This window comes from Nipponia nippon, unplaced genomic scaffold (genome assembly GCF_047370975.1).
Source record: "Nipponia nippon isolate SJK-2023a ecotype South Korea unplaced genomic scaffold, ASM4737097v1 scaffold_7, whole genome shotgun sequence".
NCBI classification, from domain to species: domain Eukaryota; kingdom Metazoa; phylum Chordata; class Aves; order Pelecaniformes; family Threskiornithidae; genus Nipponia; species Nipponia nippon.
This window is the reverse complement of record NW_028262391.1, coordinates 20,384,546-20,406,137: the sequence shown is the minus strand read 5'-3', so window position 1 is coordinate 20,406,137 and position 21,592 is coordinate 20,384,546. Positions and strand designations below refer to the sequence as shown.

The following is a 21,592-nucleotide window of genomic DNA, read 5'->3' as shown; positions in this document are numbered from 1 at the left end:
AACCACCACCCCATCCACGCAGGGGCAAACCCCGTCCAGTGTCTGTTTTCCTTCTGATGTACCTGCTGCTGCATGCACTGGGAAGAGGAGGGCTGGATTTTGCAGCACGCCTTGCTGGGGTGAGCATCGCCGTCGGGTGCTGGTGTGCCCAGGGAGGGCACGGCCAGAGGGACCAGCCTCATTTGGAGCAAACTCCAGCACATCCCTGATTTTAGTAATTTCAAAAGGAAGGCATTGATTTGGTCGTTCCCAAGGTTTTCCCTGCTTTTCCAAACTAAAATTATTTACTCTGTTCAGTTTGAATTAGCAAATAATTTCAGTTGTATTTTCCAGTAAGAAGGATTATATGTTTGAAGTACAGGAGAGATCTGACCCAGCCCCAAAGGAGCAGCGGGAGCAGAGCTGTGTGAATTGCCACCACACAGGGTTTGTAACGAGGCAGGACCTAACAACCTTGCCATCCCAATGTCCTGGCCTTGGCAGGTGCTGAGCTTGGAAACCGGACTGCTCCAGCATGTCTGATCTCTGGGAAGCACTGACCCACTGTCCTCAGCTTCGGGCATCTTTACATCTGCATTCGAGCTTCGATCTCTCTCATGAGCCCTGTTCTGTCCTGCGCGGGCAGCCCTGCTGCTCCCATCAGAGAGCTCATCCGGGAGCAGAAGCCAAGCAGGTGCTCTCCTGCAATTTTGGAGCCCGAAAGACTCACAAGCAGGCTTTCTCTCCGCTGTTGCACAGCACGTGCTCACCGGAGCGGGAGCTGTGCCCTTTGCTGTCAGGAGGTATGTACTTGGGGCCACCACAAAAGCAAAAAAACCCCAAACAAAATAACAAAAAGAAAATAATAGCCAAGAACGCCAGATTTCCAATTACTCTGTTTTGCCTCAGTTGGCTCTTACGTGTCGGTATAGCTTGCTGTCCCTTTCTGTCTCATGGCAGCAAAGCTCCAGGATTTTCTTGTAGGGTTCGCTGGGAGATCGCAGCTCGGCACACTGCCCACTCAGCTCTGCAGGCAGTCCCGAGAGCCCCGAGCTTCAATAGCTCCTGGTGCTTTCACACCTTCTGTTTGCTCCTTAGTTTCTGCTGCAATGACGAGTGCTTTGTTTCATAGTTATTGTCAGCAGCGTTTCCAGCTCCTGCGTCAAAACGGGTTGGAGAAAATAACGCGTAGAAACGGACAACACAACCAGACTGCTAATCCCTACAACTGCAGGCAGTGCTGCACGGCCCAGCAGCCCTTTGCGCTTCCGCAGCGATGCCCTGAGCGTGACTGACACCCAGCAACCAACGGCCTACCCCCCGCCCCGTCAACTGCCCACTGCGCACCCCGTGTGCGCCGCAGCCACCCCAGGAGAAGCAGCAGCCCTCCTGCCTTCTGGTGCGTCCCAAGTGCGGCCGCGTCGGGTCCGGGTCCTTTGGCAGCCCCTTACTGCAAGGCGAGGAGGCGGAGGAGGAGCTCTGCCTGCTCCATGCCGCAGCCTCCAGAAAGCAAGGCGAGGACAGGAGGAGCAGGAAACCTGCGTGGGGCCGATGGGTCTGGGCCCAGTGGTTCCTGTTCGAGCAGCTCGTGCTAAAGCAGAGCGATGGTGAAGCTGAAGGTCCTTCCTGGTCGTGATCATAGTTCTATGTGGGCTTTGTCTTTTGGATTAATTTTATTTATCTCAATGCAATTCTCTTAAATGAGAAATGCATTCTAGTTCTGTTTTTTTTTTTTTTTCTTTTTCCTTTCTTTTTCTACAACTTTGGATGCTTTTCTCAAAATCCCATTTCTCTGTTCTCATTTGATATTTGATTTTAACATCCTGGGTTCAAAATTCACTTCACGGCTTTACTTTGCTTGTTGTGAATGCGTAACTAATTATTTTTCTGATAATCTAAATATTACAAGAAAAATCTTTCGCATGCATATCAAACTTTGTTAAAAATTGGTGAATGCATTAAAATCCATAGCAGATGCTTTTGAGATATCCTTGATAGATCATCCGTCTTGAAGATTCACCCTCCCATATTAGTTAGAGCTGAAATACTGAGTAGTCAATTGCCAGTTTTAAAAATATTCAAAACTGAAGTAAAACGTACATGCAGCCTGATGTTTCTCAGCACATGTGGGACTACATTTTTCACACAGAGATCCAAAAATCCATGTTCAAAGCTATGTATGAATGTAATTTCACTTTTTCCCAGATCCAGGCCCATGGCTGGGCAGCACAGGGGCAGTGTGTCTGGAGTACAAATGGTACAGATCATCTTCCTGTTTCTCATTTGGAAATTATTAAAATTAAAAAAAAATAAATTATCCCTGTTCAGATCAACATTACATTGCCAACGTAACATCTTTCCAGTGAATGTTAAGATATAATTACCCTGTAAGGAATGATTCCTATTAGACATTTAAGACATCTCCCTCTAATTGAAATTTAAGCCTTTGGTTGTGCTTGGGTGTCACTAAAGATGTGATTAAACATAAAATATGTATAATGCTTAACTCCTTTCAGGGTGTTGGGATAGCTTCCACTAAGTAACAAACATAAATAATTTCTTTTGCACTCTAAAAAGTTTTTAAAGTATCTCGATTTGAGGCTGGCGCAGGAAGATCTCCTTCCTTAGATGAAAGGGAATCTTTCACCAGCTTCGCCTACAGCAGCGGGGGGATGAGAGCCTCCTCGAGCTCAGCTTCGCCCCCCGCCCTCCTGGCCCCTGTATCCCGTTCCTTCGCAGGGCTTTGTGCTGCCCCAAACCTCCCCCTCTGCCGCCTGCCTCTCCTCTGGCTCTGGCTGCCTCGCAATGTTCCTCTTCTCTGTCATAGCTTCTCAGCCTGCGCTTAAAAGTCGTCTTATGCAGAACTATTTGCCAGGAAGCTATAATGGAGAAAAAAATGTAGATTTTCCTCTTACGCAAGTAATCTGAATGTAAGAGAGTTGAACATGCCGAGCATCGGCAAGGATACCAACAGTAGTCCTAAATCAAGCACTTGCACATATGCATGATTTTTTTGCCTATTGTTAATAATCCTGCTTATAGCCTTAAAATCAGTCCTTGTCAAAGTTTCATCTGTAAAGATAAACACCTATGCAATTCCACATTATCAAGAAGTCAGACAAAGACTTGAAGAAGCACCGGCAGTTTCCCTGTCCATCTTTCTTTCTTTTCTTCAAGCAGCACAATTTGACTGCAACATTTCTCACCACCACCTTTGCCCAGTCCCCGGGGACACCTGTGCTCAGGCCACCGAGGCCCTGCCCATCCTGCAGTAAAAATAAAACCTATGAATGTCAGCAGGGGGAAAGCGCATCTGCTCTTGTACTTGTTTCCCTCCCTGAACTGCTCTTCTCTCTGTGTTTTACCTGCCTTGAGCTGATTGTTTGTGCAAAAAAGAAAACAAGTGATGGGAAGTTTGTTCTGTGGTTGTTTTAAAATTGTCCTAATATTTGAAATAAAGCAAGTCCAGAGAATCATTTTCAAAAGTGATTGAAAAATAAACCCAGTGAAATAATTTACTAGAGAAAACCTCAGCTCCGAGAACAGCCGACCATGTTCTTGTGGTTGCCTTAGACAAAAGGAGTCTCAGAGTGGAGCTTTTGGCAGAAAAAAAATTGGTGTAGACCTCATGTAATCCTAAGAGTTTGAAAAGCAGTGATTGTATGAAAAGAGCCCTTTCTTACAGCGCCTTCCCTGTGGCATGCAATGCCCATCAGGCACGAACATTTATAACAGCGTTCAGTTCTGTGAGGGCTTCATAGCCCACAGATGGGGGTGGATGCAGGATTCAGTGCTGACACATCTATCCTCTGCAGTTTTGGTCACTGAATTTTATGGCGGTGAAGGGCCAAACCCCATCTTTGTAATAATCCCACAGCCTCACATGCCTTCTGCATTTCTCTCATTCTCTCCCCTCAAATACTAGGCCAATCCACGGTTTAATGCTTTGTTTTGTCTCCCTGTTACCACCCTGGTTCAAAGCTAATGTTTGCTAATTGCTATCATGCGACTATGCTGAAAGTGCTTGAACACAGCAGGAGAGGAAGAGCCATCTGGAGCAAGGACCCAGCTACGCTCAAGCCTGAGCATCTCTAACACCAGCAATAAGGTAACAGCCAGAATATGAGCTGGATTTTCAAACCCCCAGAGCAGGCTGCAGAGCTGGTGGCCTAAAACAAACCAAACCTCACAGCCCTTAAGACTTACAGATGAAACTCATTTCATGTGCAAGCTATTGAGAAAACAATCCAGGGATGTCCTTACCTCTGCTTTACAGAGCACAGCTTGGCTTCAGACCAGCCTGGTATCAGCTTGAAACATTCCCTAGGTGCAAACCATGCTTTTGCAATCTAGTTATTCCCAAAGATGCCCAACAGACTTAGTTGCTCCATTCTTGTGAACATTAATTAGAAACAGTCTGTCTCCAAATCACCTTGATGGCTTCTGAAGTACCCATCCATAAACACAAATCATAGTAAATGCAAAAGGAGTCCAGTGAGACCAACAAACGAAGGGACAAGAGGGCTCGATGCTCAGACTCACCTCCTCTGTACTGCGGATTCCTGCTGTCACCATTGATGACTGGTTCCTCCCATATATACAAACGAGCAGGTAACTTGATCTACTGCTACATATAAAGTACAAAGCAGGTTAAAATTTGGGCCAGAAATCATTCCTTTCAGCAGACTATTGGTTTCGAACAGTGCAGTGTCTGAAGAGCCGAGCTGGGCTTTTCCAGGCGAGGATGAGGAAGGCGCCTGACTCCCTGTCCAGCCGCGCAGTCGATGCTGGTGTGCAGCGCACAGGTGAGAGCTTAGGCTATTTTCAGGTCACAGGCGTGGGCTTACACTGCTGCTGCACTAATGCTGGAGCAGGGCCCATCCCAACCCACAGGGTGCCCATCCCAACTGCTCCCCTCCTTCCCCCGCCAGGAAAGAGCACCATGTGGGTTTCAACCCTTAACAAAGATTTCTTCTGAAAAATCCCACATCTGCTGATCGGGAGACACAGCAGCAAGCGCTGGCAGCACGTGCAGCACCAGCAGGCAGGCAGAGACTGGATAATGGCACTTTTACCTTGCACATATAGATGGGGTGAATTTAGAGGCCACCCTTGGCTCTTGCCTGCAGGGCCAGGCTACAACTTGAGACTCACCAGCTGTGAACTGGGGGTGTCGGGGGAAGAGATACAGGGAAAGGAGACAGTAGGGCAGAATGAAGCAATACACTGGAAAAACCCTCCTGGCATCCCCACACAGAAAGACATAGCACTGGCCTCTGACCTGAACGAACACTCGTGAACCTGTAGAGGCCTCAGGGGAATCACCAGGGTTTCTCCAGGCAAAATGAGCCACAGCTTCACGGAACTGTATGCATAGAAGAAAGGGATCCAAACATACACACACAATGAGCAAGGACCCCTGAAAGCAGGGATTTTCTATGGGCAAAAGAATGAACATGAAGGAGTATGGGAGCGCCGAGGTTAAAGGGAACTTGTAAAAGCTGGCAGAACTGTGCCATCTCATCCCAACATGATGCAGAAACCGAAACAAACATCTCACTAGAGACAAACGGTTTCCCAACAGGCCTTGGGCAAAATCTGGGACTACGAACTTCAAAGGAAGAACAAAGCTTCCTTGGCCTCAAGCAGGAGGACTACACCGAGCCCATTTCCCCGCATGGCCTCAGTCTGGGGCCGTGGAGACAATCTGAAGCCACGCTCTGCAGATGGTCATAAATGTCCCTATCAGCAACTGCAACACAGCAGACAGCCGGGATGATGCAGGGGACATCCTGATCTCCACCGCTCTGGGAAGTGCCGACATGGGAATGAACCAATGCACAGACCTTCAAAGAGAAAACGTTATGGACGCTTCTATACACATACACAAATATTTTAATAGAATGGTAACTGAAATGTTATCCATATTCTTAGTACTGTCATAATTAACTAAAAAGATATTTTTTAAATTTTGTAAAAATGACATATTTTACACATCTTCTATTTACAATTGCAATATACTTAAATGTTATAAAACATCCACTCTGATCTTTAAAATACATGTGTACTAGGACTTATTATTAGATATATTATAATTTATAGCAAACTTAGGGTTTGCTGTGTACCTATCTGTTCAACGGGAATTTCATAATAAGCCTGGCTTAATAAAGGCTGCTCAAAACCAAAAATCAACAACAAAAAGAGACAGGGAATGTGCAAATATTGGGGCAGGCAAAAAAATAAAAAAATATCAAGCTTGCAGTTTTAAAAAATAACAGCGTGAAGACTTCCAATAAATTAAAATCATAACCCACAAATCCTTTTCCTGGCATTGTCCGTGATCAAATTAATTTTCAGTACTATTAATCTAAAAGGAAAAAAAAACCCAAACAACACCCCCCCCCCAGCCACCCCAGGTCTTCCCAAGGCCGTGTGTTCCCCACGCCGCAGTCAAGCATCAGGATTTGCCGGGGTGGTTGCTGCTGGCACAGACGAGCTGGCTCTATTGACGACTCGTGAATAAGTGCGCTCCATTCCTTGCTGTTTTACTGAGTCCTCCTTGTATGCAATCTTTTCATTAAAAAACAGAAAAAAATATGCAACAGTGAGAGAGAGCTGAATAGTTTGTAGTCTGAAGTGTTCATTGTCTAACCAAGGACTTCCCATTTTTTATTTATTACACAATGATACTAAAGATCTGACAGAGGAAAAGGACCTTTGCCCAGGGACAGCAGTGACAGGAGGCTGCAGCGAGAGGGAGGATGTCCTCTGAGCTGGGGGGATAAATGGGGCTGGGGCCACCGGCTTCTGCCAGGCGTGCTTCATGGGGTTCCCTGAATGCTGCTTCTCTAACAACTCTCATACAAACACAACTGAGAATTCACCTACGTTTTATAAACTCAGCAGACACCTGCACTAACGCCAACTGACCATGGTACAGACTGGCCCCAGCTCTGCCCACCCAGTCATTCGGGGCACGCAGCATCCCCACCGAGCTTCACACACACAGCAGCTGAAAAAATATGTCCATTAGGCGGGGTTTGGACCAATTGCCAGGCTGAGGCTGTAGGCAGAGCTGCATTCTCGGGGAGGAGCAGTGGCAAAAGCTTGCTCTGCCCTGTCCTACATATAGGCTTCAGCAAGAAGGAAGATTTTTTTTTTTCTGAAGAAGTTCTTTTTAGCCTTGGTAATAGCTATTTTTACTACTTGCTTCTATAAATACAGACTGAAAACCTGCCTTCTTCTATGGGGCACTATGTTGAAGCACCCACAGCAGAGACATGGGCCATCCCCACTGACCACGCAGCCATCAGCAGTGGAAGAGAAAGCTCTCCCCTTCACAAAGCTCCAGGCAAATCTTACGCCATCAACCCATAGTTATCCCTGGCTGGGGTTGCAGGTCAACCACACCACATTTATAACTCGGGCAGATATGACCATGCTGCCTCCACGTACAGCTTTAGTGCCTGAGCGAGCAGCTTGGGCAGCTCTGGGAAGGAGTTGCTCCCATGCTGCGGGCGGGAGGAAGAGCACCAGGACTCAGGCACTCCCTGGCAGCACCCAGCAAAGCCAGGGAAGCTGCAAGGAGAGCAGGGCAGCATGGCAGGGCAGTCCAGGCAGACTGCTGACTTCACCCAGCCGTGACTCAAATCCAGCGCTCTCCCCAGAGGTGTCAAAAGAAGAGAGCTTGGGGCGGCTGCTGTTGTGCTGGACTGTACCAGTCCTTCTGAACCGCGCACATCCAGGTTTGCACACTCTCCACTGCACCCCAGCACAGCCTCAGCCTGCGTCCCAGTGTACGGCCAGGGGCAGCGTGGTGGGCAGGGCTGTGAGAAGGGGACCACACTCATGGGACAAGGGGGGCTTGGCTTAATCGGTACCTTTCTATGCCATTTGTCCCTAGCCCTTCCATCTGGCCACTTTTGCTACTACTGTCTCATGCTTTTGCATTAGGAGGCTCTTGTCGAGCTGCCCCACTGACCTCCCCAAGTTCACAACTAGGATCCTAAAGAACATGCGTCTCAACACTGCTCATGGACAATACATCACACGTATACCTTGTCTTTTTTTTTTTTTAACTCCCTGAGCAAGGGAGTCATGAGGCATGAAACTAAACAAACATACCAAGTAGAAAAACCAACAAGTGAGGAAAGTACATGACATTAAAAGAAAAAATAGATGTAAGAAAAATGAACATACCACTTTTGGCTATAGTATTGAGGGAAATGTTAGACAGGGAAGAAGAGAAGCTGTATAAGCAAGGACCATGACAGAGCTGTCAGAAAAGAAAAACAAAACAAAACAAAAAAAGAGAAAAACATACGGTGATGAAAGAGTCACTGTCAGTGGGTGAGCAAACAAAACCCTCTTGAATACAACAATGGGAAAGATGGCAGATCTTACTGTAAAGCACACAGCACAGTTACCACAGAGCCTCAAGCTTTCCAACTGTGAGATAAACATTTCAGCCACAATTTACAGCATGTGATTTCTCTGAGGCAACACTCTGCTCAGAAGTAGGGAGTTCATGCATTCATTGCAAGAGGAGTAAAGTTTTCCCAAAAAGCCACACTGCCTGGAAAACTGGGCTGTCACTTGTAAGGCTGCCCCACCGTGCTGTAAGTGGGAGACTGGTTTTCAGTGTGGACTTCCAAATTCAGGTGGTTTTGGTTGAACAGATGATGATTTTGACTTTTGCTGGATGAACTCTTAACATTACGTATTAACTTAGGTACAAGTAATTTTGTACTATTTAGTCTTTTCATTTACATGAAGAAAACTCAGAGCTCACTGATATAAATACAGGTGTGAGTATTTAATAGAACTCACCAAATATTTTATGAATGCTGAAACTCAGGGGCTGCTTATGCCTCATTTAAGTTGACCATACATTTTCCATTCTCGTGGGAAATGGTAGCTCACAGAAGACATATGGTACTGCCTATGCACATTGACTGGCAAATAACTTCCATGGGAGAGGCATGAACATTGAGTAACAAATGATACCCTTAATACTTACATACTTAATATAACAAACTGTGATAAATATTAGATATGATAAAATTACTGGAATGCTTGAGGTTCACAAATCTTTATACACCTAAACAGGAAGGGAGAACAGAACAGCAACCGCCACTGAGCTCGACCCCCACCTGGCATACACCAAGCCTTCAAAGCAATTACACAGCTTTACACTCTGTGAAAAACTAGCTCGATTCCACAATAAGAATAACAATGGGCCAAAAACTCTGGTAAATCCTTATCCTCTTCACATGTGAAGATGATTAATAGAGCATCGTCTAATGGGGTGCCAGTTAGACACTTCTGTGAGATGCCATCACTGATACCAATGGTTAAACAAAGTAACTGCACACAAACAGCGCTTATGTGTGCTATAGGCAACTGGAAATGCAGTGCAACTGCTAGAGAGTAAGTATTTCTCAGGTGCAAGCTAAGGTGGCCTACACACAAGCATGCAGAGAAATAATTAAGCATGATTTAATTTGCACTTTAGTATGCAGAATCACTCAATATTTAAATTAAAACAGAAAACATAATAAAACAGATCTGCATAGACACAGCAATAGAATAGCTGCAAGTGTGCACTGAAGTCCAGTTCAGTGTTTTGGGATGCATTTCATATAATGTAGCCATGCACCCTCATCCTTCTGAAGCTGCTAACAGCTGAAATAAGAGTTTTAACATGGCATGTATTATGACAGTGTAGTTAAATATAAAAAAAATAAGAAAGAAATAACTCTTGCTCTGAAAGCTGAATACAAATAGAAACTGTAAAGATATCTCCTCCAGTTATAAGCTAGGTCTTAAAAGCAATTTACTGTTTTAATTAAATACATGACAGCTGTAGGATAAAGCAAGCAAAGCATAAAACACTAGTTTAACTGATTGTCTTTCTACGCCTCTAGACCTCAGTCTGCATTTAGCCTCACGAACATTCAACTTTTCAGTATGCAGCAAGACAGGTAAGAAGACCAATCTTTGTTCATCAATCAGATTCATTATACCTAATACAGCTAGATTAAAAAAAAAGAGAGGGCGTGGGGAAAGGAGTAACCTATGTTTTCTTAGTGACTGTTGCACTGCCAGGTTTTGCTTCTAGTATTTTGCTCTACAGCTTCATTTGTCACTAGAAGACATAATTAGCCACCCTCGTTCAGCCCAATCAGCAGCAAAATAGATGAACTAACCTGTTCATTCATAACCGCAGACAGCTCACTGAGCATATCCTTGTAATGAGACTTCATCTCTCCCTGATATTCAAATTGGTCCTCCTTGATAAGGCGTTCATTGACATCAAGAGCATGTCCACATGCTTCTGCAAATTGCCTACAAGCACAAAACCACAAAGAACAACCATACAGATTTTGTAGTAATGAAAAATATCTATCTATACATATACACATATGTATCTATCTATCTATACATACACTACTGTACCTCTTCTCCCCCTTGCAAATTACACCTTGTTAGAAGTGAATTTCAGAACTCATCCTCAGATCAAGAGGAACATAGGCTACCAGGATAGCCCAAAACTTCAGTAAATGTTTTCTTGGGAATGACTTGTAAGATAGGGTAAATGCAAACGTAAATTACCCTGGTTCAATTCAGCCCGATTTCATGTCACACCTACTCATGCTACTCATACTATGCAGAGGGTGGAAAGTCTAAACATAATGTTTACCTGAAGATTTCCTTCAGAAGCTTAACTTGATTATCAGGATATCTCTTAGCATTTGTCTCTTCAAGAAAAGCTCGAGCATAGGCCATTGGTCCAGCATTTACCTGGGGGAACAATACACAGCTTAGGTGCAGAGAACAAGCAGTTTATTGTCATTTTCTCCTGTTCCATGGCTTGGGGACTGGCCTCAGGCAACCGAGCCTGCGTGAAGAGCATCACTCCCCTTGTCACCTGAATGAAACCTGAAGAGTTTCACTGAGGAAAAAGGAGTTGGTCAGTCTTGCACAAACTGCAGATCTCTTCTGGCCTCTGAAAGTCCTCAGCTAGTTAACCATCTAGAAAGCTATGCATTTGAACACATTTTAATGAGGGCAGCAGAAATACATGCACCTCTCACCAATCCCAACTTTTCTAAATAGGAAATGACAAAATTAATCCTAACAAAACTCCCTTTAAAGCATCTGCATGCTTGGCTGTGTGATGGGCTGTATTCTCAAGTGACACATGATCGTCTTGTTAGAAAGGTCTTAACATTTATTTAGAGAAGATCTGACTGAAATAGTTACATTTACACATAAATCCAGCAGTCATCAAAACTTTCCATTCCCTTACATTTTTTAGAGTGGGCTCCAACAGCACTGGAATACAAGATATGACCAGAAATATAAAAAAGACAAAACATGTCTGGAATGATGAAAATCAGAATAAAAATTTAGGTAGATGCACTGGAAAAAAAGGCAAATTGTCATTACCTTGACACTGACACTTCCTTGGAGTTTGAGCTGCAGTCGGATCATGTCCACTTCTTCCATTGTGCAAAGCTGATTGAGCTCTGAGACTTTTTTGGACATCTCATCAATCGCTACTTCGATAGGGTTCAGCTCTGTGCTGGTTTGGCTTATGACTTGAATACGCTTCTTCACATAGGGAAACAAGTGACTGGCTACTCGAAAGCAAGAAATGTATCAGAGAAACTCACCCAACAAGAATAGTATTTAAGAAAGCAAAACAATTAAGTCAAAGTATGAACTTTTGACTTTGTCAATCTCTTTATCAATCTATAGAAATTAAGTTTTAATTGCCAAATAAGTGGAAGTGACACAGCAGGTCCAAATTGAATTTTGATGTACCTGGCACTGGAAGAGCATTTCCTTTTGAATTAACCACTGTTTGCTACTGAGCTCTGTCACATCCACATGGCAAAAAGCTCTTACCACTCAGATTTTGGAATCCACAAATTTCTTCTTCTGAGTTAAAGCACCAAACGATAAGCCCGTACCAAACTTCAAACAGCTCAAAACATCCCATCAAACATGTTTCAAGTTAGAGGCAAGAGCCTCTAGTTTAGCTGAATTGGGTATTGCTCACCCACAAATGAACTACTATTAAAACAACATCCTTAAAGAAGTACGGAGTTACTTCTAGAATTCAACTTAAATACTGCTAGGGGAGCTGACAGGGGAATTATTCATTGTCAAAACCTCTTCCTTCCAGTCAAGGCCTTTTCACAGATCTCAGAGAGTCTGGCAAAGGTACAGTTATGGCATATTAAGCCTGATCTAAGCTAACAATCTTTTCCCAATTGCCCTATACGCTTTGGAAGGCCTCCCAAACTCCGTGTATGCCCTCCTCTGGTGAGCATCTGCTGCCCCTCAGCTCAGACCTAAATGAGCTCCAGCTTACAGGGGGGCTGTCTCTTTGGAGAGCAGGAAACCCAGGACTTCCAGAGCTGGAAGCATGAGTCACAACCAGGCACGGCAGAGAGCCAGTGATCCGCAGACCGCAGCCAGACTGCACTTGTCCTCTGCACAACGCAGGCAGGGGGCTCTGGAGCAGAGATGCTGAGCAGGTACCATTCCAGCCACCCAGTACCTCTACCCAAGCACAATTAACTTCCACTGCTCCTCCAGTCATACCGGTAAGCCTTGCTTTCTTCTCAAACTAAAAGCACTTCTTCTTAAGTAGGAAGCAAATGAAAATATATGACTTTATTCGTGGGGGATGGGTGTGGGGGAGAGATGCTTCCTTTAGAGAAAAGCACTGAGGTGAGGCAGGTGCCAGAGGGCAAAGCAGGGGAGAAGAGAAGGTCATCAAACTCCCACCTAATGCTGAAGATGGAGCCAGGCTGAGAGCAGTGGGAGCTAGGGAAAATGTTCTTCTAGAAGAACAACCCTCTCTGTTTTTGCCAGACATACCATAACAGCTGCACTTTCAAGTCAGTGAAACTAGCTGCTTCAATACAGATCACAAAACACCTACTGCTGCTCAAGCACTTAAAAAAACCACACACAAGCTACTTCTCCTTTCTTCTTCTTCTTCTAAGTAAAGTGGTGTCATGTAACAAGATGCCCCCAGACATCAGTGCCTCCTTCCTGACTTGCCAGAACAAAACTTTTAGGCGACTACGCCTGTACTGTAAGCAGCTTTCTTCACTTTGCCCTTTGGGGGAAGCAGATGCACTGAAGTTGGTGGGGAACTGGATTTTCTGTCACTCAGGAGCCTTTGCTGTGAACATCAGCCTCTCTGCTCACGGCTGCCCATGAGAATAATGCCTCCATCTCAGACAGTTTCTCACACTCCAAGCCAAAATTCAGACCGGTCAAGTTTCAGTAGTAGTTTCACGAAGGATGCCTCTTTAAAAAGAGATTTCAATGATGATAAGGAACTAAACATTGTCTGCTTAATATGACTCAGTAAGAACAGACATATCTGGTGCTCCTGACATTCCTGTCTTAAAACACTGATTGTGACCAATGAAATGAAATCTTACCTCTCACTTTAAAAAATTCTATATAATGTATCTTACTCCCCTTTGGAACAAAAATTCGTATCTGCTAAGTTTTACTCTTAGCAGGACAGGCACCCTACTTTGCTTTTTCTTTGACTTGTTTATTATTAAAAGAACAATGGTTCTGAGTGCTAAGCTGCCTCCAGCAGAACCACTCCCAAATTACATCACTGCAAGAACAGTTAAGATGTCAATAATAAGGAAGAATAAGACAGCTGATGACTCCACAAATGAAAATAACTTTCCCTAGGACGGTCAGCAGGATCGTATGAAAGCACATACTTTGCCAACGGACACACTGAAAAGATTACTTCACCTTCTGCACAACATGCTGTGCCCACTGACCGCAAAAAAACTGGCACATGAAACACATTGCTGGGCTTGACTGGCAGAGGTGGGATGGGAGGAGGGAAGCAGTCTGAGCAAACGTACTTGTCAGGATCGTGCGCCTCTTGCACTGCTCTTCTACACCTCCGTGCTTTTTTCCTGAGAGTGTGAAAGGTGTTTCAAACACAAAACGGTTGATGTTGTGATGCATTTCAAAGTCGGTCTTTCGATCTTCAGCTTCTTTCTCTTCAAAGAAAGGTGTGACGTATGTCACCTGGATATACGCATATTTTGGATCCAGGTCTTTGGGGTTGACCTGTGTAACAGTGGCAAACATAATAAAATTCTGTTAAGCACAATGAGCTTCCAAGGCATCCATTATGTTTCTGATGCTTTTATCTATCATAGCAATACTGATTAAAACCGAGACTTCCAAATGTAATATTCAGACCACAGATTAATATAAAGATACTTAACAACGAGGCCCCTAGGAACGGTGGGACTTTTGATTATAGCCCTTGGCAAAAGCGGATGAAAGCTCAATGAGAGAGAAAACAACCTGCTTCTGTGTTGCAGAAAACATCTGCATGCTCTCTGCAGGCATATGCTGGAATATGCTCTTTTCCCACTGACTGTGATGCTTTGCTATAACATTGTTGTTTCCATACAGCATCTGCCACACTGTAAGGTGAGGGTCATTTTTTTGTTGTAAAACTAGGTCACAGTAGTTTACACATACACTCAGTTCACATTCATTCAAAACACAGCTCTCAAAACATGAACCGTGCGCTCACTTCTCCCCCCCGTGCAAGAACTGCGCATCTTTTGTACCTTGTTGGAATCCTGGATGATCTTCACGTTATCTATTCCAAACTTGTCTGCATAAAGTTTCATCAGCCTTTGAGAGATCTCAGACAAGCCAGTTAATTTGGGTTCTTTATAGATATACTCTTTACCTTCCTCTTCTTCAAAAAAACCCTGTTTGGAAAGAAACGGAAGGATACAGTGAACGCAATAGGCAGGGCAAAGCCTAAACAAGGTGTTTACATCAGGAATCAAGGCTGCCTGTATACCCACCAGAGCCTCCAGTATGCCATTTCCAGCACCTAAGTTAAAAGCTTACCTCTCTCCACTCCTAGCAGACATATACCTAGAGGTCTGCATTTATACTGGCCTGGTATCTCCGAAGTTACCCAGGAAATAACTCATATACATTTATTCATGTAAGAGATCTAGCTATTTAAAGAGTTAAAGTGCTTTCTTGAGAATGCTGATGTGTGTATGATGAAAAAACCCTAATGAATTAAAAATTAGACATTAAAATGCTTTAAGTTTTAATAATTTGGTTAAATTAACTATTTTGGAAGCACTAGGCTAACAGAACATGAGTGCAACAGCTGCTTGCTGGATACGCAGCCCAGCTGGGGTGCATGCAGCACGCCACCTCCAGCACATCCTATCTGGGAGCTACGTGGGCAGGCAAAGACTGGGCGCCGTGCAGGGCACTGCTGCCCGCGGCGATGTGCGCGCCACTCCTGTCCACAGCAACACGCAGGGCCGCTGCACGGGGAGCACCTGTGAAACCGTCTGCATCTGTTCAGGGCAGCTGACGAGGAACTCCGGTGGCATCTTGAAAGGCCATAGGGAATTGCAGCATTTTCAGAGACAATTAGTAATAATTTACATTTGGGGGGCGGGGAAAGACACACAGACTGTGCTCCTTTGCAAAAAAGCTCAATCTTGTTAAGGTCATTTACTTATTACACAGAATGGACTTGGCAGAGCTTTAATAAAAGGCTCCACTGAAGAGCCAAACAAGAACCTGTCAGGCTTTAGAAGAAATGCCAATCACAGAAAATTAACACAGCATTGCATCATGTGCAGGTGAGACACTCAACTGCTACATGATGAACACGTACATCAACACTCCGGGAGAAGCTCTCCCAGCTGAGCAGAAAGCAGCACGTGCCCCATTAACAAGGACTGGATTTATCCCAACGCCATGAGCAGCACCAGCCCTCCTCCTAGGATTTCATATGCTGCTGATGAAATCTGGCAGTGTTAACCACTGCAGCTGTACCCAAAGTCTCCTCCTTTCACCTTAATGCAAAGTGACCCAGAGGAAAATACCTGAAGCTGCAGGGATAAAGGGGAAAGGAAGACAGCATTACTATGTCAGACCCAAGGCCCTTTAAACTTAACGCGACGTGGCTTGGACAGCTAATTCTACAGTATGCCTAGGCAAACTGGCATCTGTTGAAAAAGAGAGAGGCACAAATGAATGAAGGCAAGAGACACCTCCAAAGTCTCTTTGGAAGGTACTCATGCGAAATCCAGCCTTTTCATGTTGAAGTGTATTTCAACTTTGGCCACTAAAATTATAGAGGCTAGGCAAATCTTCACAAAAAGTTGTAAATGTCAATGTTTGTTTAGGAAAAAAACCCTAAGCTTTCTTTCAATAGGGATTAACAAATATGTGCATGTCTAGCTTCTCCGTCAGTGAGGACAAGCGGCAATAAAATTGTCTTTCAATTTGGCAAGTGCCAACAGCAACATGGGCATTACTGGAAACCAATGACGAATAGCAGCAACAGCAGCTTGTCTGATAGTATCTTAATCAGTCTCACAGTGACCTTCTAACATGGCACAATTTTTAACAATATTGTCAATTAAACTCCATAGGCATATGAAGAACTTTACAGGTAATTAGAGAACAAATCTAGAGCTCAAAAGCTGACACCCTATAAACATTACTGAGCTGGACAGGCAATTGACTTTCTATTGATTTCACTGAGAAAAGATCTTCAGGATCATAACCTGGTTTCTGATCTTGCTTCCACTGAAGCAAAACTGCTTTATGGAAAACCTCATTAGTCTCATGCAACCATACTCATACACGCTACTCAGGATTGCTTCTGTCAGAAAACATCTGTTTCCTGTGACTACTCGATGTTTTCAACAAAAACCCTCATGTTTTCCAAATTAATCACATAGCGAACTAGAATATAGTTTATCCTCTTAAACACTGATTCTGTGTAGCTTGCACACTGGAACACAGTGTTTATATGTAAGTGCCAAATCTCTGTGCTGATGCTGCATGGCACACTAAGATGATATCTGTATTAATGGTTTTACTTAAAAAAACAAAACAAAACAAAACAAACCCTGAAAACAAACAACTAACAGATTTAGTCTTGTCTCTAATGCAAGGTACATCATTTAAGTACATATTCCCTACAGTATTTCAGCTGACAAGTGACAAGCAAAAGTTAATTGTGAGCTATAAATAATTGTCTGCCATACGCGATATGTCTGGCAAAGACTATTGAAAGTAAGATTAAATACTTTTTAGGAGCCAAATATCCTCCAATTTCAGGATTTTAAAATATTAAGCAGCCAAGGTCACATTATCAATGCATATCCCTAGATTATTTTCATACTGGTTGGTTTTGCCCTGCAAGAAAAATGCTGCCTTACAGATGAAAATGATTACACGGAGCAGCCGAACATAATGGAAGGGAGATGACCTCCCAGACAGCAGGTTATTGGTTTCCACTGAGCTCTGATGTGCTGTGAGTGAAGTTGTGACCCGGGACTGTCACCGTGGGAGCGCTGAAAAGGCCCCTCTTCTTCCCCGTACACCCTCAGTCACAGCCCTTGGAGCTCACAGTAAATCTGACTCTTCTCTGCCCTTTGCTAGAAGAATACACACTGTCCCTGCAGCTGATGTGCTGAGGTAAAGCCTTCTGAATTAAAAATTAAAATTAAAAATAAAAATTAAAGCAAGAATTAGCATTTAATGGATCCTTCCCTGTCTGTATCGAGTGAGCATCACCTCCTATGGTAAGTGGGCATGTTGCACTTTTTGGTAAGGAAGCTACAGCTGTTTTATCACATTTGGAAGAGGAGACACATCATCTGATCTTCAGACGTAAACCTGCAGTCAGCTTACAGCTATGAAAATCTGCCCTCTGACTTGTACAGCTTCTTGCACAGACAGAATAAAACCTCAGCTCTATCCAACGCTGCTCTGAAAACAAGTCTCCAACGTCCTTGATTATCAGCACAATATGAGTTTTCAGCTATTCAACATATTTAACAGGTTTTTTTTTTTTTAATTCAAGAAAGATCTTGACTTCTCAAAACACTTATCTGTAAATAAAATCACAAGCACTGGCTAGTGTGGCCACTTGGTGGTGCAATGAGATGTTGTCACCAAAGGCCCTTAACAGAGTCTGCAGTCTAAAACAGCAGCTGCCACGAGATCTGGCTCTCTGAGCTGGCAAATAAAGCTCTCTGGCGAAAACAACCGACTACATCCTCCCTAAGGACTATATTCATTCAAGCCATCCTTCCAGAGGGTCACTGCAGCAATGCAGTAACCAAATACTGTCTCCACCTTTGCATGAACAAGAATGGTTTTCAGGTGCAGCTGCAGATTTTCTTTTTCCACTAAGAACCCCCAAAAATCTCCCTGCAAACAGTATTTGCAGTATTTTTTTGTCCTTTAGTCTGCTTTCTCTGCAGTTTTTGTTTCAGTAAAGAAACAGCAGTGTTCCATTTATACAAAACATATATATGTATATATTTATTATTGATACAATTGATAAAAATGTTTAATGAATAAACGCGTATGCGTAATAATACATTTTTTGTATGTGTGTGCTTACATATGTATCTACCCACAGGTATTTTATAGACCAATGTACGTGTAAGACTGAAAAGGAATCCCATACCTGCATAGTGAGCATCCCATACCTTCATATTGAGTTTCCTTCTAGGGCACTTCCTTTGTAGTGGCCCAAGCAGAGTCATTCATACTGGTTTACACTGGTTTAACTGTGTAATACTAGTAAAACCTGCAATCATTAGCTTTTGGGAGGAAGTGTGCAAAGTCTGCCAGAAGCACAAAAAGAGGGAAATGCTTTTACTGTTTTAAATGAATTGGGCACTGAGACTGCTTTCAGCATGGAGGCCTGCAATACTCTTGGCAACAGAAGGACAAAAAGGCCCCATACCTTTCCACTTGCACAGCCAAAATGGAAGCAAGTTGCACACGGGAAAAATGGGCTGAAGGAAACCTTCCAAAGGGAAAAATATGCAGGCACAACCCGTATATGGGAAAAGACTCTTCTCTCTGACTCTCCATCCAGGTCGAGCTTCATCTGTAGCGCCCACACCTGCCGTGGTGGTTTGTGTACTGGTAAGCCTTCCTTAATCAGTTCTGCACACCCACTCCTATTTTCCTTGGTAAATGAGGCACAAGTAATGCTGATGGGAATGATCTACCTTTAATTATTTGCACTGTGCCATACATTTTTGTCACTATGCCTCTGCAAGGAGCAATACAGAGCAGTCCCACTTTCTACCATGTAACATCTCTTCTGCAAAAGGGAAGGAGGAAGCTGTGCTTGTTTGCATTTAGAGCTCAGTGTCCGGGGGCACCAAGGAACAGACCGAGCAATACGCAGCTATGAAAAAGTCATATGCTTTAGAGCACTAAAGCTGTTTAAATGTAGTTGTCCTTGAGGCACTGGCAGCTGAAAAGTCATTGCACTGTAACAGAGATTTTAACTCAGTTCAGCAGAACTGCTGCAGCTAAATTACCCACTTACAAGTAGCTGCCTCTGGGAGAGCCCTGGCAAGAAGTTGCAAGTAGGAGAGTCACATTTCCCCCTCTGCTGCCCCTGTTTTGAGGAAGGACTTGCCATTGCCCTCTGACTTCCAATTTCCTTGCTCCTACAAGGGACTAGCAGGCAGGTGGCTGTGCCCTGCCCAGGGCACTCCACTTACCACTGCCATACATCGTAGACTGCACAGGCCAGAAAAGCAGGCTTGCATTCAAACAGCATTAATGCTACACTGAGTTTTTCAACAGAGGAAGAAGGGGTCCAATCCCACTCCCAGTGAAGCCGAGAGAAAAACTTTCACTGAGATGAGATGATGCAGCATTGGGCCCCATGGTGCACACACAACATGGCAACAGATACAGCTTGGTAATTCAAGTAACTGAACAAACAAAAATTAGTTTGCAAGATGCAACAATGAATGAAACAACGTTATTTCATCTGCCACGAACCAAAGAATTGAGAGCACAGGAAAGTTAATGTTAAATAACAGTACAGGGAAGGATGGAGGACGTGTGAGGAGAATTAAACAAAACATGCAAAAGAACTAGACTTACCACAGCCTTGAATAAGATCAAAAGGAGAAAAGAGCAAATTTCTGCATTAAAATCTAATTAGCAAACAGAATGATTCACATCAATCTGTTGTTTACACACCTTATTATTTTAGAGTAAAGGAGATTGTGTGCTTGCCAAAACCAGGTCTTACAAGAACATGCTGGATTGCTACACTGGTTTGTAGTGGAAGAAAGCACAAAATAATGCTTTGAGGATACTGAAGCACGGCAGAGGGAATAAAACTACTCTACAGTATATTGCACAGAATCAGAGGTGGCCTGAAAGCAGAAGTCAGGGTCAGAAAGAAACACAACAAAACATCTACCGCATACTGCTCTGCTTTAAGCTCTATTTGAAGAGAGGGCCATATATCAAAGATGTCTTATCTGGTTTTATTTAAGTTTTACTTTGAAAAAAACCTGCCCTGCCTCAGTCTCAGTTTTGCTTGATGAAGTCAAGAACTAAAGCTGATGTACAGGTCTGTTCTCCATTACAACACTAAATCCATAGCAGCAGTTTACACAGATGCAAATGAGTGCTCTCTCTTCTGAGTAAAATCCTCCTTGGAGTATGACCCACGAGGCACTTGCTACCTTGTGATTCACTGCCAAGCGTTCCCCCATTTTAGCTTCCCTGAAATATATCAGGATTAGAAGAACGTGGCTGAAATCTGGGAATCTGTGGAGACAAAAGAACACAAATTGACTTACCTGCCCATAAAATGCAACACGGTAATATCGCCCAAAGAGACGTTTCTCAGAGTTCACTACTTCTGCAACCTTCAGGTATGAGCGGTGGATGTCGTAGTACAAATCCGACAGTCTCTACATTAAAAAACAAGGAGAGCGAGGGGAAGTGAGAGAGCATGAGTACTTTGGGAAATGACACAATGGCTCTACGCAAGCATGGCTTGTCTTAACTGGATTACCAAACCTTTGCAAAGATGGCTGCATGTGCTAAAGTTTAACCTTGCCAGCAGTCCGTAAAGATTCATTTCAAGGTTCCTGTCATCTTCTGAGCACAGAGCTTTGCGGCAGTGGGTGCCTCTGTGTACAGGGTCAGACAGGAAGGCAAGCATCCCAACACTGGGCAGTGGTAGGGGCCTACTAAAAGGTAAGAGAACCCAAGTGTCCTATGTGCAGGCAAGAGCAGGGTGCCAATAACTCCAATCAGCTCCCAACCCCAAGAAAAGATATGCTATCCACAATTACCACTAAAAAGCACTTTCTCAGGACAGTGAAACAAAATTTCTACTAAGTTTAAATCTGAGGACCTGGTTCTTCAGCATACAGCTTATAGCTACCTACCTCTTTGCTTTTTTTTTAATTTAAAACCAGAAAAATGAGTAAATGAGATTATCATCTAGTTATCCATTACGTATTGAAATTGCCAAGTAAGTAAGAAATGAAGAAACCCCGGAATGGTGAAGAGATCACCCAATTTATCAGCAGTTTCTAAACTTAAATACCATGCAAATGTGCTTTCGGTTTAAAAGCACATGTAAAAATTCACATCCACTGGCTAACACAAGAGGTTTGTTTGGAAATTTTTTGTTCATTTACTGTTGTACGGATGCTGAAAAGAGGAAGGTAAGGTGTCAGAGTTTTTAATTTAC

General features: G+C 43.7%; 1 protein-coding gene across 11 annotated transcripts in view; it reads right to left on the bottom strand.

Annotated features, from left to right (window-relative positions):
• Positions 1-5,895: 5,895 nt before the first annotated feature.
• Positions 5,896-21,592, bottom strand: part of DOCK10 (dedicator of cytokinesis 10) — a 165,015-nt gene continuing 149,318 nt past the window's right edge. For all 11 annotated transcript variants that reach the window (XM_087739071.1, XM_087739063.1, XM_087739061.1 and 8 more), the window contains 7 exons: positions 20,688-20,801; positions 14,625-14,771; positions 13,899-14,109; positions 11,431-11,621; positions 10,682-10,782; positions 10,188-10,326; positions 5,896-6,549 (listed from right to left, as the gene is read on the bottom strand). In XM_087739071.1, the coding sequence (XP_087595197.1) occupies positions 6,430-6,549; positions 10,188-10,326; positions 10,682-10,782; positions 11,431-11,621; positions 13,899-14,109; positions 14,625-14,771; positions 20,688-20,801 (1,023 nt within the window). In that variant the 3' untranslated portion in view covers positions 5,896-6,429. The remainder of the gene's footprint in view (positions 6,550-10,187; positions 10,327-10,681; positions 10,783-11,430; positions 11,622-13,898; positions 14,110-14,624; positions 14,772-20,687; positions 20,802-21,592) is intronic.